The sequence below is a fragment of the Gadus chalcogrammus genome, chromosome 5 (genome assembly GCF_026213295.1).
Source record: "Gadus chalcogrammus isolate NIFS_2021 chromosome 5, NIFS_Gcha_1.0, whole genome shotgun sequence".
NCBI classification, from domain to species: Eukaryota; Metazoa; Chordata; class Actinopteri; order Gadiformes; family Gadidae; genus Gadus; species Gadus chalcogrammus.
Window position 1 is genome coordinate 20,485,181 of NC_079416.1, and position 17,438 is coordinate 20,502,618.

The window sequence follows — 17,438 nt, forward strand, 5'->3', positions numbered from 1 at the left end:
TAAAAGGAAGTACAGATAAGTGAAAGAGATTAGTTATTTGAGCGGTTAAGTACGCTTCCATTATTCCTATCCTCTCCCTACGGCGCCTCCTGAAGGAACAACTCATCATTGTGTGCTCGAGGGTCAAAGGTCGCTGGGTTCCGTCTCGCTGTCGGAGGGGGGGTTCATTGCTTCCGTTGTGATGAGCCTCCCCCCCCCCCGCCCCGGTGGAGGGGGCGTGGACCAGAGGGTGCGTGGGCGAGCGGGACAACCACCACGTCACTGACCTCCAGCTGGGTTCAAAGGACGTTAGCCCTGCCCAGCCGCCTAGCCCCGCTGCTGGGGGGGAGCCAACGTCAGCCCCAGCCCTCAGTCAGGTGCAGTAGCTCGCAGACCGCCCAGCGTCGCCCCTCACGTTCCTCTCTGCTCTGAGAGAACTTTCTACTGTAGCTGTTTGAAAACACTCCAAGCCAAGATGCCTAAAACAGTAAGATCTTCTTCTTTGGTTCCTCGTGGGGGATTTAGTTCAAACTAAATGCAGTTATGTAAGGTGAAACAATGATGACATAATGACATGACGATGGTTTAATGACGTCCCCCCCCTTATGTCTTCTGTCTGGTGTTTGTAACGGGACAATGTTTGATTTGATGCTCGTACCGTGTTGGATAGAGCTGTGTTCTGCTTGGCTCTGTTGACACCAAGTCATAAGAACCCAGCCACTTATCTTCAAGGACGTCGTGACTCGTGACATAATGAATGGAGACACTAAAGGTCTGAAGGTATTTGCCGTTCAACCCAAAGTCAGTTGGCACAGATCGCTGACTTCAGTTCAACTACATCAACAACTGCAGAACTCTGTAATATTCCATGAGGTGTACAGCTACAGAACAAATATGTTTGTCAGGGTTTATTGTGGCATTCTTGTGTGGCAACTTGCAAGAGGGACCTAGCCCTCTTGGAATTTACTCATTAACCAGATGGTGTTTGCAGTTTGACCCCTGTCCCATCGTAGCATCACATCGTACAACAATACCAGAGGAAAGAGGGGCGCATGGGCCTGCTGGGCACTTTAAACCCCCATGAGATCACCTGGTATTGGGACCGGGTCAGGCTACAGTAGGGGTAGGGGTTAGGGGTGGAGATAGGGTTTGGCTACAGTGGGGTTAGGTGTTAGGGGTGGGATTGGGGGTTGAGATAGGGTTAGGGTACAGTACGGTTAGGGGTTGAGATAGGGTTAGGGTACAGTAGGGTTAGGGGTTAGGGGTTTAGAGGGTGGTTAGGCTTTAGTGGGGTTAGGTGTTAGGGGTGGGATTGGGGGTTGAGATAGGGTTAGGGTACAGTAGGGTTAGGGTTGAGATAGGGTTAGGGTACAGTAGGGTTAGGGTAGGGGTTAGGGCTTGAGATAGGGTTAGGGTACAGTAGGGTTAGGGTTTGAGATAGGGTTAGTGTTAGGTTTTAAGGGAATTTAAGTGTTAGGGGTTAGGGTTAGGTTTTAAGGGGATTTAAGAGTTAGGAGTTATGTTAGGGACCTCAGAGAGATGCTGTGCGTGGAGCTCATAACTCTCCACACAGGCCACTCATGGCTGTATGGTTTGATGTACTTTATGATGTCTTTTGTTGACTCGTTCAACATTTGGTCAAGGGTAAAAAAGTGGGGAAGTTCCCCTGCGATACATCGGATACAACTCTGCAAGGGTTCATTTAGATCGTGACTCAACGCAACGAGAGTGAATCTCTGCACTCTTATCGGAACCTCAAGGGTGAACTTTCTTATCGAAGGGTGAATTCTCTGCAGGGTTACCACTGACGTCTGAGGGAGCCCGCAGGGTGGCTCGAGATTAAGTATGCAGAGTACCTTCAAGGGTACGTAGGGTATGCTGCACGCACCTTAGAGTGACGTCCGCTGCGTGGTCAGCACATGCACTACGTACTCAGGCCTTACTCGCCAGGGGAGGAAAGTACTCAAGTACTTATACTCATGAGTCATGTACCAATGTGAGGTGTTTGTACTTGAGTTATACTTTTTCTCCACAAGTATAAGTATTTATCTATCTATTATACTATAAATAATTGAAGTAAGGGTTTGCAAGAACCTACTTTATTTCAGAAACTTGGTGCTACTGTTTCTGGACCACATTTACCACAAACTACTAAAAGTAATACTCCAATAGTACACTGAATGGAGGACAGTTCCTTTATAATTCAGAAAGGTAAAGGATTGGAGTAATTTTCCCGCTACGGCCTGTACTGTTGACATAGCAACTAACTAAACACAGAGCAGGTTAAGAACACCGGCTGATGTATGGTTGGGTGGTGAGGGTGGAGGGGGGGGGGGTGCATATATTAGTCTCCATGCCTGAGTGCTCTAACAGATGACAGCGTTTCAAAGTGAAATCATTAACCCAAAGTTGGTTACGTTTTCGTAAATGACGGGTACCGACAGTTATTCCACCGCGTGTGGCACAAGTCAATCAAATCATTCAAACTCTATTTGTGTCGAGCACTTCCTGCGGAAACTGCACTACAAAATGCCGAACAAGGGAACAAAAATATTAAGAAGGAGAAGTTATGCTCTCTGTGTTGGTAATGAGTAACTGCCAAATTCACAAGTCATACATGTCCTGAGGCGGAAACCAAAATGTAAAGGTTGTTGCTATGGCGATGGTGGAGGTGGTGGCGGCCATTTTCTGAGCCCCTGGCAGTTCTGTGCCGGATTTGGTGGCATTGTGTGAGGGAATGTCGAGCTGGAGTTACGATGGTCCGATGTTTCAGGACTTTATCTTTACGACTTGCCGGGTGTGCACTAAAGAGTCACTTCATAAAAGAGTTGGGTAACACTTTAATGGGGTCAGGGTTCAATTGTTTAACACCTGAATTTTCCTTTGTTGAAAAGAGAAGGATGTCTTTTAGCACACGTTTCCGTTGAAACGTTCTCCTCCATTAGTTACGCATCTACACCATGTGTTCGTTGTCCCATTTGATCTGTTTTGTAGTGTAGAATAGATAGAAGATAGATAGAATTCAATTGCCAATTTTTTAATATCGCATGATTATCACACCGATTGTGTTCGGGCGGGGGCTTTTATTGTGGCACAGGTAAAAGAAGCATTCTCCTGGGTGTGTTTGACTCGGTTGCTAAGGGGCTGTTCAGCATTGTGCTGGTTGCTAGGGGGCCTGGGAATAATATAACTGCCAGGTCGGAGGAAACTTGGCAGCGCGGCACTATTTTTATATTGTAATCTGCTGTCTTGCAACCTTGCAGCCCCTTGGCAAGGATAGTCCAGAGTCCGGCCAGATAGCAGCAGGGAAACGTGGACTCATGGACCGCATTAACACTTAGCTAGGATTAAAACACCTTTAAGACTTAATTGGGAAAAGCTTAAGTCCCATTTAAGACATGTTTTATACAACCTTTAGGGCTTGTTGAAGAATTGAAGAAGAATGTTTCAGGAAATGTTTAAGATGCATTGGTGACATATCCGAGAACTGTTTAAGCCATATTCAAGAACCGTTGACAATCATATAAGTTAGGTTCTAGGACCTGCATCAACAAATGGAAGGATTTTGGGGTGCACCGGTAACTCACCGAGTAGAGCGCATATAGTCTCTATATGGGCTCAGTCCTTATCGATTTCTGCCTGTGGTCCTTTGCTCTATGTCTTCCCCTCTATTTCCCAGGCCTCTCTATCTATCACTCTATAATAAAAAGCATTAAAAAAAAATGCAAATGCAAGGATTTTAGAATGTTTCGTTTTTTGTCTGACATTTATGAGTACATATAGTTCTTACAGCCTGTGTAGTCCAACTGGTATGTTTTCGCATCAATATCGCCATGTTAGGAGTTTGATTCCTGACTGTCCATATGCGAATTCATGCACAGCTGGTATTGCATGACGCTGAAAAACACTTACCTACCTAAGTGTCTCTACCTACCTAACATTACATAGCATAGCATAGCATAGCATAACATAGCATAACAATGACTAACATAGCATTACATTGAATAACAGCATAACATTTACTAACATAGCATAACATTGACTAGCAAACCGTAACATAGCATAGCATGCCATAACATAGCTTAGCATAACATAGCATAGCATAACCTAACCTAACTTAACGCATTGTTATGGAGGTGTTAGCTGGGAGGTCATGTGACTAAAGAGAGGCGATGTGTGTTCTGCAGATCAACGTCCGGGTGACCACCATGGACGCAGAGCTCGAGTTCTCCTTCAACCCAAACACCACGGGGAAGCAGCTCTTTGACCAGGTCAGTACCCTAACCCCGACCCCCGACCCCTAACCCCTGACCCACCCAAACACCACGGGGAAGCAGCTCTTTGTCCGGGTCAGTACCCTAACCCTGACCCCTAACCCTGACCCTTTAACCCCTAACCCACCCAAACACCAAGGAGAAGCAGCTCTTTGACCGTTCAGTACCCTAACCCTGACCCGACCCCGAACCGACCCAAACACCACCCGGAAGCATTTCTAACCCATAACCAGAGTACCTATCCAGTGCTGGTGGGTGTGGGTAACAGTCTAACAAGTGCTCATGGGTGTGGGTCTAACCTGTGATCCTGATAACACTCCCCTGGTGCTTCCTCTGAGTCACCCTGCTATCGACCCTCCGATACCCAGGGATCAGGACACATTCCTCCCTGACTCATCCTGCAGACACACCCTCCACTGTGACCGGGAGAGGAGGTCTGACTGCGTCTCTAGGTCTCACTGCGGCTCCAGGTCTCACTGCGTCACTAGGTCTAACTGCATCTCCAGGTCTAACAGCCTCTCTAGACCTCTCTGCGTCTCTAGGTCTCACGGCGTCTCTAGGTCTCACTACGTCTCACTGCGTCTCTAGGTCTCACTGCGTCTCTAGGTCTCACTGTGTCACTAGGTCTCACTGCGTCACTAGGTCTCACTGCGTCTCTAGGTCTCACTGCGTCACTAGGTCTCACTGCGTCTCTAGGTCTCACTGCGTCTCTAGGTCTCACTGCGTCACTAGGTCTCACTGCGTCACTAGGTCTCACTGCGTCTCTAGGTCTCACTGCGTCACTAGGTCTCACTGCGTCTCTAGGTCTCACGGCGTCTCTAGGTCTCACTGTGTCTCTAGGTCTAACTGCGTCTTTTGGTCTCACTGCGTCTCTTGGTGTCTCTAGGTCTCACTGTGTCTCTAGGTCTAACAGCCTCTCTAGGCCTCTCTGCGTCTCTAGGTCTCTCGGCATCTCTAGGTCTCACTGTGTCTCCAGGTCTCACTGCGTCTTTTTGTCTCACTGCGTCTCCAGCGTCCCTAGGTCTCACTGCGTCTCCAGTTCTCACTGCGTACTATATTGGGGGTTCTCAATCTGTGGGCCGGGAGCCCTCAGAGGGTCCCAAGAAGGACACAAATCCAATTTCCATTCCGCAAAATGATACGTGCCTGCACACAAGTTGTGGATATGCTTCAACACATTATTGGCACGTCATTTCAATATTTAATTATTCTCGTAATCGAGAAGAATCATTTCAGCAGCCATAGAAAAAACATCAACGCAGCAGATTAGATCCATAAAAATAGAAACATAACTGTAAACAGGCCTTAGATGAGTTTGTTTTATATAAAAGGGCAAAGTGGAGAGGAAAGTAGGGCGATAGGAGAGTCCTTCTGCTAGATGTCTCCCTAGTTCACATGCTTTATCTTATCACTTTCACATGGATTAGTAGATTGTGTTCCCCGGTGGTTTAGGAAGACTTAACGAGCAAAGACGAGTCCACTACGTGAGCCTTCGAATGTAAAGGTAGCAGACCCATAGTTAGTGCTACGAGCCACACCTGTGCTGGTCCAATGACTCTACTCTGAGAAAAGCCTCTGTTCGGACCGTCTGTCTGTGTAGAGTTAGCGATAGCTTCCAGGTTGGCATTTCCCCCAGAAAATCATTGTTTGCTTGACCTACCAGTGACATGGCTTGTTGTCGAGAAAAGTTTTTTATTATCCCTTTCAAACCACAATCTGCATTTCTGAATCAGTACACCGTGTTTCATCGAACTGAAGGGATTTATTTATCTGAAAAGTCAAACAGCTATACACGCATGTGACACAGATATGTCGTGACTGCTGAATACACAGGGTAAAACACTCTGGTGATTCACTGACCCTATGACGAGCCAAACCAGATCATGTAGGGAAACCTCTAGTGGAGATATTTAGAACGACAGAACTGCTATATAGGCTCAAACAACAACAGTATAATCTAAGATAAGACATTGAGGCCAGATGGTTCAGTGACCGATTAGATTGTGAGCGTATTATGACAGATGATGCTGTGCTTATAGCATTAAACTGTGATTTTATCACAGATCCTAGATCACACATTGATTGTAGATTTCAGAACAGGACAATCATTAGATAACTCATTAGACTGATTTTAAGATCCTGGAGCAGACAGTGATTGCAGATTTCAGAACAGGTGAATCGTTAGATTACTCATTAGACTGATTTTAAGATCCTAGATCAGACAGTGATGGTAGATTTCAGAACAGTAAGATTTCAGATCACAATGTGATTGTTAGATTACTGATTGGACTATGATTTAAAGACAGATCAGGCTGTGATTGTAGAGTTCCGAACAGTGAGATTCCAGATCAGACCGCACTTGTTAGATGATGAGACTGTGTAATGGCTGGATCTGTGTTCTCTGTGTCCAAGGTGGCCAGGACCATCGGCCTGAGGGAGATCTGGTACTTCGGCCTGCAGTATCTGGACAACAAAGGCTTCCAGTCCTGGCTCAAGTTTGACAAGAAGGTAAACAGAGCAAGGACTCGCACAGATGACTGAATGAACTGGTCCTGCCCAAAATCAGTTTTATGCTTTCACGGAAGGAGTTTTACGCGTAAAATAATTCGTTTTCTAAGTCAATTTATAATAATTATTCTTTTGAGGAGAATAATAAATTGCATTTCTTTGTCTAATTAAAATTTTTCCATATTTCGAATTGAACATACTTCTACAAAGCCACGCTGAGCTACACAATGCTATGCTAAGCTACGATGAGCTACACAATGCTATGCTAAGCTGAGTGCTTCTCGGAGGGTCGTGCCTCCATCTCTTCACGCTCACACTGCTGTGTTCCTAGTTCATTCATTACACATTCTCACGTCCTCTGCGTCTCCCCCCTACCCCCCCCCCCCCCCCCGCCCAGGTGACGGCCCAGGATGTGAGGAAGGAGTCCCCCCTGCTGTTCAAGTTCCGGGCCAAGTTCTACCCGGAGGATGTGGCTGACGAGCTGATCCAGGACGTGACCCAGAAGCTCTTCTTCCTGCAGGTGAAGGATCTGATCCTGGGCGACGAGATCTACTGCCCCCCGGAGTCGGCCGTGCTGCTCGCCTCCTACGCCGTCCAGGCCAAGTTCGGAGACTACAACAAGCATGTTCACGAGCGCGGCTACCTGTCCGGAGACCGGCTGCTGCCCAAGAGGTACGCACGCACGCACGCACGCACGCACGCACGCACGCACGCACGCACGCACGCACGCACGCACGCACGCACGCACGCACGCACGCACGCACGCACGCACGCACGCACGCACACACACACACACACACACACACATTATACATGTTATCTCAGTGGTACGGAATGTCACACTGTATCATGCCAATGTCAATGATAATGAAGGGTAAATTAATAAATGATGAAGGGTGAATACATTAATGATCAATTAGGAATGAATAACTTCTAATCAGGAGCCAATTTAGGTCAAAACAAGATTTGGTCTCTTTTTCCGAGCTTTAGTTGGCAACAAAACCCACAAATTTGCATCTGTATTTACTGACTATTTAATGAGAATGCCCATGGCTGTACATAGTCATACAATAGGCAATTTAATCAATATTTTTTAGCCGTATCTTACCCACCAATCTCAATGTTTCATTGATTGTTTAAGCACAAAACACACAGTTCTGTTAAGCTAGTCGCATTCAGTGTTTAAGTTGGCTTGCTAGCTTGTTTACATACCCAATGAATCCCTTAGCCTTTTTGGCAGAGTACCCCCTTCAACGGCGCAAAAGACTTTTGGGAGAAAAAAAGTCTTTCATGAAACTTACGACAGATTCTCCTTTCTCCTTCTTTTCAGATTTATGTTTTAACCACTTGTCAGTTTTCTCGATTTTCTATTGTGTAGCTTTCAGAATTTAAACTTGCTCAGGGTGAAAATAAAATTCTAGTTATTTTTCTTGAAACATTTTCTGAGTAGCCCCTGCAGTACTCCAAAGTACCACTAGTGGTACGCGTACCCCTATTTGAGAAGCGCGGCCTTAGCTAACCCGGCCACCCTCTGTCTCTGCTGCCCAGGGTTCTGGACCAACACAAGATGTCCAAGGACCAGTGGGAGGAGCGGGTGCAGACCTGGCACAACGAGCACGGCTCCATGGTCAAGTGAGTTCACCTGGAATCCGCTCCACTTGCTCTGACAAACTTGCTGTATGTTGTACGTCCTGGCACTTAATGTACGCCCTTATTGTATGTTGTACGTCCTGGCACTTAATGTACGCCCTTATTGTATGTTGTACGTCATGGCAGTTAATTTACGCATCTATTGTGTGTTGTATGTCGTTGCGCTTAAAAATAGTACTAAACAGTAACAATTGTTAGTGCTTCACTGTCCTCCAGTTTACCCACTATTATGATTGCCATATTCAATGAAAAGATTATTTAAAAACAAATTAATTTAGAATAGGCCACAATACAATAGAATAACTGTTTTAAAGTGTTTAAACTTTTATCTAGTGTTATGTAGTGTTGATAAATGTCAATAAATGGCCTAAAATGGCCGACCTAACTGCCGAGCGTGTGGCCCACAGAGAGGACGCAGTGCTGGAGTACCTGAAGATCGCCCAGGACCTGGAGATGTACGGCGTCAACTTCTTCGAGATCAAGAACAGGAAGAGCACGGACCTGTGGCTAGGCGTGGACGCCCTGGGCCTCAACATCTACGGCAAGGACGACAAGTGAGTCCCCGCGCCGCCTCACCTCCAGGACGTAGAGGACCCTCGGGACCTCTTAACCTCATCGGCCTTGTTAGCTAAAATTGCTTAGTGAGGTGAAAGAGCTGCTTCCCCTTGGTGTTTGGGTGGTTCAGGGGTCAGGGTTAGGGTACTGACCTGGTCAAAGAGCTGCTTCCCCTTGGTGTTTTAGTGTCATGCGATGCCCTTTGATAGTGCCATCCTCAATTTCGTTTGCCTCGAAAAATGAGCAACAGTCAACACCCCCAGCTGACCAAGCCCATGTTCCAAGGAAAGGACCTTATAAACGTCATAAAGGACCTTATAAATGTTATCAAGGACTTTATAAATGTATAAAGGAAGGCACGTGATCCCCAAAGGAAAGGAGCCTATATAAACGATGTCCCCCCTGGTGGTGGGATCCGGTAGTTCAACATGGACATCAGATTGCAGGTAGTGGTCTGAAGTAGCGTCAGAAGAAGATAAGACTACTACCCTGGTTCATAACACGCAGACTCATAATTTAGGGCTACGAGGTACAACTGTGTCTGGTGATTTCCCTCTATGGAAATCAGACTAACTTCCAACAGCTTTGGCTGGAGTTCACACACGGTTTACAGTGGGTAGGACATTAGGTGTGTCTGTGTGTGTGTGCGTGTGTGTGTGACGTGTGTGTGTGTGTGTGTGTCTGTGTGACTGAGGTCACTAACCCCAGCCTAACCCTCCCCCCCCCTCCCAGCACGTTTGACCGCCAGACCAATGGTTTGTGTTCACAGAGTTCATTGGCCCAGTTGTGTCCAAGTGTGTTTTGACATCACACTGATAGCAATTTAAATAATGTTTGCCTATTGAGTCGAGGGACAGAGGTCTTATTTCTTAATGCGTTTATTTGTCTTGATTTTTATTCTCTGTTTTGGGTTTTTGTAGTTTTCCTATTTGCATTAACTGTTATGTTGTATTAATTTCAATGCTTGTCATGTCTTGTCCATGTGTTAACCTTTAGTAATTTTTGGTGTCTTTACTATCAGGATTTGAAAGATGAGCCCTGGACTCTGTGTGTATCTATATATCTATATCTATATCTATATCTATATCTATATATATATATATATATATATATATATATATATATATATATTTGCACTAACTATCTGCTCCAATACAAAAACAATTTAGGGCTCTCTTAAAAAAACCTCTGTTAAAACCATTAAAAACTCTCTTAAAACCATTAAAAACCATTAAAAACTCTCTTTGAACCATTCAATTCTGCTCTTTCCCCCAGGCTCACTCCTAAGATCGGTTTCCCCTGGAGCGAAATCCGCAACATCTCCTTCAACGACAAGAAGTTCATCATCAAGCCCATCGACAAGAAAGCGCCGGTGAGTGTCCGGTAGTGCTCCTCTGAACTGAAGGACAGTGATGCACAGTGTTCACTGTCAGGTCTACGAAACAATGTATAACAATTATAAACGTGTGTCGTGCCTTTGTTTGAGCAGACTTTTGTGCGAAGAATGTGAATTTCTAAGTGTTTTGCCGGTTATTCGAGTAATCACGATAAAAAATATAATAATACGCCTACTAATTTCAAACCAGCAAAATATGTGACCAGATGCTCTTGAGCACAAGTGCTCACATCCATGCCCCCCCCCCCCCCCCCCTCACCTCACTGTTATCACATATACTTTATAGTCACTTGAAGCGCTTCACAGGTTCGAATTCGACCCACGTGCAAACATGTTGTACTCTATTTTTATAGGACTTGCGTTGGTATCTTTATTTACCTCCTGCCATCGAATAATAAATAAATGGTAAAGGGATAAGCGATGAAAATCATGGACTAATATCGTATAGTTATCAATATCATAAATGTTACTGATAGTTTACTCATGTTTATAGTATGTTGTACGTCCTGGCACTTAAAAATAGAACTTAGCATGTTGTAGCATCTTATTCTAGCTATCTTTGTTGTCTATTGATAAAGGGCTAACCTAGTGATTGTTAGTGCGCGGCACTTGGTTCTATGAACATCCTTACTGACTGTACCGACAGCGATATAATGATTCTCTTTCTTCTGGCAAATGTACTTATTTTAAGTCACTTTGGACTCAATGTAAATGTGAATGACGATGTAATTCCACGTTACGAGTCGGTGTGTGACGGATGTGTTGCGCACAGGACTTTGTGTTCTACGCGCCGCGTCTGCGCGTGAACCGCTGCATCCTGCAGCTGTGCATGGGGAACCACGAGCTGTACATGCGCCGCCGCAAGCCCGACACCATCGAGGTGCAGCAGATGAAGGCCCAGGCCAACGAGGAGAAGCTGCAGAAGAAGATCGAGAGGTGGGCCACACACAGAAAAACCCACTCAAACACACAGACACACAAACAAACAGGCAAACAGGCAAATAAATTAACACACAACCAGGCAAACACACACACACACACACACACACGCACACACAGAAACACAAATAAATGAACACACAAACAGGCAAACACACACACACACACACACACACACACACACACACACACGCACACGCACACACAGAAACACAAAGAAATGAACGCACAAACAAACAGGCCAGCAAACTAACTAACAAACAAACAAACACAAAAACACACAAACAAACACACAAACACACCGACAGTAAAACAAGCAAACAAGCAAACTCACAAACAAACACACAAACACACTCTCGGTGTAAGAATCTCAGGGAGGGTTGGAAGATATGCATCATGGGGCGTCCACGCCGCGAAGGTGAACATCCATGTTGGGTTCCGCAGAGACAATCTGGAGGGGGAGAAGAGGAAGCGGGCGGCCATCGAGAAGGAGAAGGCGGAGATGGAGAGGGAGAAGCGCGACCTGATGATCCGGCTGTTGCAGTACGAGGAGACCACGAAGAAGGCCGAGCGAGGTCAGGACGCACCAAAAGGCCGACACGACTATCCATACTAACTATGACTCGACTGTTAATTTTTGGTTCAAACTCTGCCCTCTACCCGGTGGCTTACCGGGTGGAGCGTGTGCCATTAAGGCTCAGTCCTGATCGCAGCGACCCGGGTTTGATTCCTCCCCGTGGTCATTTGCCGCATGTCCCCCCCCCTCTATCTCCAATACAGTCTATCTCACTCTTATCATAAAGCAAAAATAATCCAATAAAATCACTAATTAATTGCCCACTTTAAGGATGATGCAACGTACTTGCTGACAAGTTAATCAGTAATGACCATATCAGGGATTTTATCATCATCATCATCATCATCATCATCATCATCATCATCATCATCAAAAAAGTCACTGAACGAGAGAAAACAATCAACCCAAACCAAACCCAGTGGGAGGTGGCTCCCTCTGCTGGTGAGGTGTTGAATTAATGAATCGCCCCATACTGATTAATTAAGAAGAAAAAAGACGAATTGCCAATGTGGTCGAGACCCCGAGGCCGTGAATATTACTACAACTTAACGACTGAACCAGAAACTTAGACCAACCACTTGTGATGCCATCAGCGTACGTTCACAGGGATGCTAACATTAACGGCTAAACAATGTATCACGAAGCAGAGCCATCTTTGGAAGAGTTTTGAACCCTAAGTGTAAGGACCTCTGTAACTAGGCCCTTAATTAATTACATATTTACATTATATTATATTATTTTTTTTGTTTAAGTTGTACAGTACTGTTGATCTACTCCATTTACCAGAGGTCCTTACTTAAGCATAAAGGGCCCAAAAGGCTCCAGACCCCATGTTGAGCCCCTGGGGCCCCAGAACCTCTAGCCCCCCACCCGACCCCAGAGGAGGCCCCAGGTGGCTGGGTGGACAGGTGTGTCCCCCCAGTAGAGGCCCCTGGGGCCCCAGAACCTCTAGCCCCCCACCCAACCCCAGAGGAGGCCCCAGGTGGCGGGGGTGATCGGTGTGTCCCCTCTGGAGAGGCTGTGCTCTGACCTCCTCCTCCTCCTCCTCCTCCTCCTCCCCCCCCAGACCTCCAGGAGCAGCTGGAGCGGGGCCTGCGGCTGGAGGAGGAGCGGAGGAGGGTGGAGCAGGAGGCGGCGCGTCTGGAGACGGAGCGCATGGAGGCCATCATCGCCAAGGAGGAGCTCCTCCGTCAGGCGGCGGACCAGATGAACAGCCAGGAGCAGCTGGTGAGAAGAGGGGGGGGGGGGGGGGGGGGGAGGTGGAGGAGGAGGTGGAGGAGGTCTGGTGGAGGTAGGGTGGCGGAGGAGGTGATGGGAGGCGGTGATGGTGTTGGAGGTGCTCGATGAGTGGGATTAGGGGTAGGGGGTAAGGGGGTGGTGCTGGAGATAGGTGGTGGTGGTGGTGGAGGAGGTGGTGGTGGTCGAGGCTCGTGGAGGCAGGAGGTGGTGGGGATGGAGGAGGAGACAGTGATGGAGGTACTGTATTGTAATATGTGACGAGGCATAGCAATACAGTACCGATTAACTGGACCAGAATCTGTAGATTACCATCCTCCATCTATACTACAGACCATGGTATCAGACATACCATAATACTACCACATCAGTACTGTGGCTGAAGCTGAACTGTGACTTGTTTGTGGGACACGAGGGTTTAACGACAACAGCCGGACGTAGGCCTACGCTCCACGCTACCTTTATTAGCGGCGGCTCTAAAATGTCCCGTTAATAATCCCGTGTAAATACAGTACGCCGCCCTACAGGAGGCAGATGTGTTCCTTACATTAGCGCCGCAGTGGGTGCTCACCTGGGGATGTACTGTAGGTCCACGTGTCCATGGCCGACTTTGAACCATCTCCGTCTCTCCCCCCCAAAGTCCGCAGAGCTGGCGGAGTTCAGCGCTAAAATCGCCATCTTGGAGGAGGCCAAGCGGACCAAAGAGGAGGAGGCGGACTCCTGGCAGAACAAGGTGAGGAGCCGGGGCGGCGCGGGCCGGACGTGGGCTCCAGACACGCCCCGTCGCATTGCTCGGTCACAGGGCATGACAGCATGCATGCATGCGTACATAAACACACACACACACACACAGCCACACAGACGGGCACACGCACTGACACACACACTTACACACACGGACGCACGCACGCGCACGCACGCACACAGACACACGCACACACACCGCTGCTCACTGAAACTTTGAGCGGTTAGGATCTTCTGCTGATCCGAAGTATAGGTTCATCTGGTGATAAGGGCGCGCTTTTAATAAAACTTTATTTATACCGAACTTTTCGTACATGACGGCAATTTGAATTCAAACAAGGGAAACGACCCAACAAGTAGAACAAGAAACCCTTTTATTACACTCATGTCCAGTGAATGGACGGACGAGGAGTCACTAACTCCTCCTCTGCTCCTCCCCAGGCGAGGGCGGTCGAGGAGGACCTCTGCAGGACCAAGGAGGAGCTGCACTCCGTGATGACCTCCCCCACCGTCCTGGCCCCCGTGGCCCCCGTGGCCCCCGTGGCCCTCGCCTACCCCCCACCGGCCCCCGCATCCCACCACTCCTCCTCCTCCTCCTCCTCCTCCTCCTCTTCCTCCTCGGGCAGCGAGAGCGACCACGAGGGGCACAACGAGGAGAACAGCAGCTACAGCGCCGAGCTGCAGCCGCAGGAGAACGCCGATCACCGGCGCGAGGAGGAGCGCCTCACCGAGGCCGACAAGAACGAGCGGCTGCAGAGACAGCTGCAGGTGAGGCTGGGGGGGGGGGTCGCCTCCAGGGGGCCGGGCTGCCGTGCCCCTACACGGGGGTCCCCTTTATGGGGGTTCACCCCTACACGGGGGTCCCCTTTATGGGGGGTCAGATTGGGCTCAGAGCCCGGGTAATAGTCACCCTATAGGAGTCATAACAGGCCTGGTAAACAGTCATAACAGAGGCCTGATAAACAGTCACCCTATAGGAGTCATAACAGGCCTGTTAACAGTCATAACAGAGGCCTGGTAAACAGTCATAACAGAGGCCTGGTAATCAGTCAACCTATAAGAGTCATAACAGGCCTGGTAAACAGTCATAGCAGAGGCCTGGTAATCAGTCATAACAGAGGCCTGGTAAACAGTCATAACAGAGGCCTGGTAAACAGTCACCATGTAGGAGTCATAACAGGCCTGGTAAACAGTCATAACAGAGGCCTGGTAAACAGTCATAACAGAGGCCTGGTAAACAGTCACCATGTAGGAGTCATAACAGGCCTGGTAAACAGTCATAACAGAGGCCTGGTAAACAGTCAACCTATAGGAGTCATAACAGGCCTGGTAAACAGTCATAACAGAGGCCTGGTAAACAGTCAACCTATAGGAGTCATAACAGGCCTGGTAAACAGTCATAACAGAGGCCTGGTAAACAGTCACCATGTAGGAGTCACTACAGAGGCCTGGGTAACAGTCACCCTACAGGAGTCACTATAGAGGCCAGGTAACCAGTCACCCAGTAGGAGTCATCACAGAGTATTCCTGCCTGGAGGTCAACATGGCCTGGTTAACCCCCAGGTGGGATGGCTGTTTGCGAGCCTGATGACAGGACCTCTTTCAAGGGACAAAGTAGACTGGGCGTCAGAACCAGAATTGGTTTTACCGTCTTTCCCACGGCGTAACCTAAGGCTGGACTCAGGAGCTCGGTAAACAGTCGTCTCATCAGCCTTTCCAGGTATCGGTGTCCGGCCCAGGCTCTGTGGCCTCTCCCCCGTGGAGTTGTGTCATGGCTGAGTACGACTGCTGGAGGCCAGAGAAAGGAACCCCTCTGCTGGGTGGATTGACAGGTGTCTGTCAGTTCACATGTTCATGCTCCTTGATGTTTCACAGTATATAGACTCAAGGAAACACTACAGTGGCACCTTATGTGCCCGTTGACAAGTTGTGTGTTTGATAACAGAAACGGGTTTGAACAAGCACTGGCTGGATACCGGAAGGTTGCTAGTTCGATCCCCTGCTCCTCCTAGTAGAGTGTCGCGGTTTACCTGGGCAAAGTCGCCTCACCCTAACAGCTCCCGACGAGCTGGCTGTCGCCTTGCAATGGCTGACTCCGCCGTCGGTGTGTGGATGTGTGCATGAATGGGTGAATGTTAGGCAACGTTGTAAAGATCTTTGAGTGGCCACTGGTTAGAAAAGCGCTCTGTAAACGCTATGGTTTTAACCCAACTAACCACGACACCCCCCCATCACTGTGTCTGCAGGCGCTCAGCTCAGAGCTGGCCCACGCCCGCGACGACTCCAAGAAGACCAGCAACGACCTCCTCCACTCGGAGAACCAGCGCGAGGGCCGGGACAAGTACAAGACGCTGCGGCAGATCCGCATGGGCAACACAAAGCAGAGGGTGGACGAGTTTGAGGCCTTGTAGAGACGCCACCCAGCCCCCTCTCTTATGAATCATTCACCCCCACCCACACCCACACCAACACCCACACCCACCACCCACACCCCCACCCAAACACCTGGGACCCTCATCCCAGCGGAGAAAGGAGAAGCGGGGGTTGAAGCGGGCGTGAGGTTCTGGCCCGAGGGCACTGCGGTAGATGTATTTGGTTTAATTTGCATGACCTTTTTTGAAGACTAAGGAAATATTGACTTAGAAGATAAAAAAAAAAAGGTTTTTGTTGTTTCAAGATATGTAATTTCTCTTTGTTCCTTCGCCACTATAGAAATAAAACCAATTAGTGTATGTCTTCTTTTTTTTTTATCCAAAGTCAAGTTGGATAATGTTTAATGAACTCTTTGGTCTGAACTTAATGAACGATGTCTGCTGCGTAATGCGTGCGCCCTGAGGCAATAGATTAGCACTGGGAAATGTAGTTTTACTGCGACCCCGACTGCCTTAAAGATGTGCTTTTAATGATACGGGGAAACGCTGCCAACAATCGTCCACCCTGGCTCGCTCGCTCCCGCCGCTCATCACTCTGTGTGTTTGCCTGCATTGATTGAATAAATAGTGACGTTTATGGACGGGTGCCATTCTTTTTTTCGAAACTTTATTTCCTCTTCTTCTCTCTTATCCGGAACTACATGTTTGTTCCCGTCACTTTTATGGCTCGCCAGATGGTTACTCACTGACCACCGCTCCAGAATGAGTCCATAATTCTTCACATATTGTCTGTCCGATCCCAGTGCGTTAATAAAAAGGAATTCTAATATATATTTGAATAGTCTGTCTGTCAATGTCCACCCATTTCCCGATATTGATCAATATCCTTCACTGGAAGAGGGGCCAAGACTAGAGAAAGCATTTGTTATCTGATCTCTCAGTATTGACTCCCATTCGACGGTTGGTTTAGTAAATGATGTTGCTGGACGACTTGGGAACCGGGTGGGGTTGAAGGTGTTTAAACACGCCGGGGGCCGCCCGTCAGTGTCTCTCCCTAACAGGATGCAGCACCCCTGTGCCTCGGCCTCCCGGGTCTCCAGCTCTCTCTGCTCTGATTTCCTTCACTTTTTTGGGGGGGATAATACTTCAAGTCTTTTCGTAATAGTTCAGGTGCTGGGTCGTCATCACTTTTCTCTTCTCCGGAGTGA

General features: G+C 48.0%; 1 protein-coding gene across 2 annotated transcripts; it reads left to right on the top strand.

Annotated features, from left to right (window-relative positions):
- Nucleotides 1-313: 313 nt before the first annotated feature.
- Nucleotides 314-17,068, top strand: ezra (ezrin a). Of its 2 annotated transcripts, XM_056590835.1 has the most exons (13): nucleotides 314-466; nucleotides 4,167-4,250; nucleotides 6,666-6,761; nucleotides 7,159-7,433; nucleotides 8,310-8,393; nucleotides 8,819-8,965; nucleotides 10,242-10,338; nucleotides 11,135-11,298; nucleotides 11,746-11,876; nucleotides 12,945-13,105; nucleotides 13,755-13,847; nucleotides 14,300-14,626; nucleotides 16,105-17,068. In XM_056590835.1, the coding sequence occupies exons 1-13, from the start codon at nucleotides 455-457 to the stop codon at nucleotides 16,267-16,269; spliced, it is 1,836 nt and encodes a 611-aa protein (XP_056446810.1). In that variant the 5' UTR covers nucleotides 314-454; the 3' UTR covers nucleotides 16,270-17,068. The 2 variants fall into 2 exon arrangements, with proteins under 2 accessions (XP_056446810.1, XP_056446809.1); XM_056590834.1 differs by lacking the exon at nucleotides 314-466 and having other exon boundaries at nucleotides 4,152-4,250.
- Nucleotides 17,069-17,438: the final 370 nt, after the last annotated feature.

Excerpts from the sequence above, each read along its gene's own strand:
- ezra (XM_056590834.1), top strand. The coding sequence starts at position 4,152 with ATGTGTGTTCTGCAGATCAACGTCCGGGTGACCACCATGGACGCAGAG. Across the intron at positions 8,394-8,818 it reads GAGCACGGCTCCATGGTCAA|AGAGGACGCAGTGCTGGAGT; the intron begins GTGAGTTCACCT and ends TGTGGCCCACAG. Across the intron at positions 8,966-10,241 it reads ATCTACGGCAAGGACGACAA|GCTCACTCCTAAGATCGGTT; the intron begins GTGAGTCCCCGC and ends TCTTTCCCCCAG.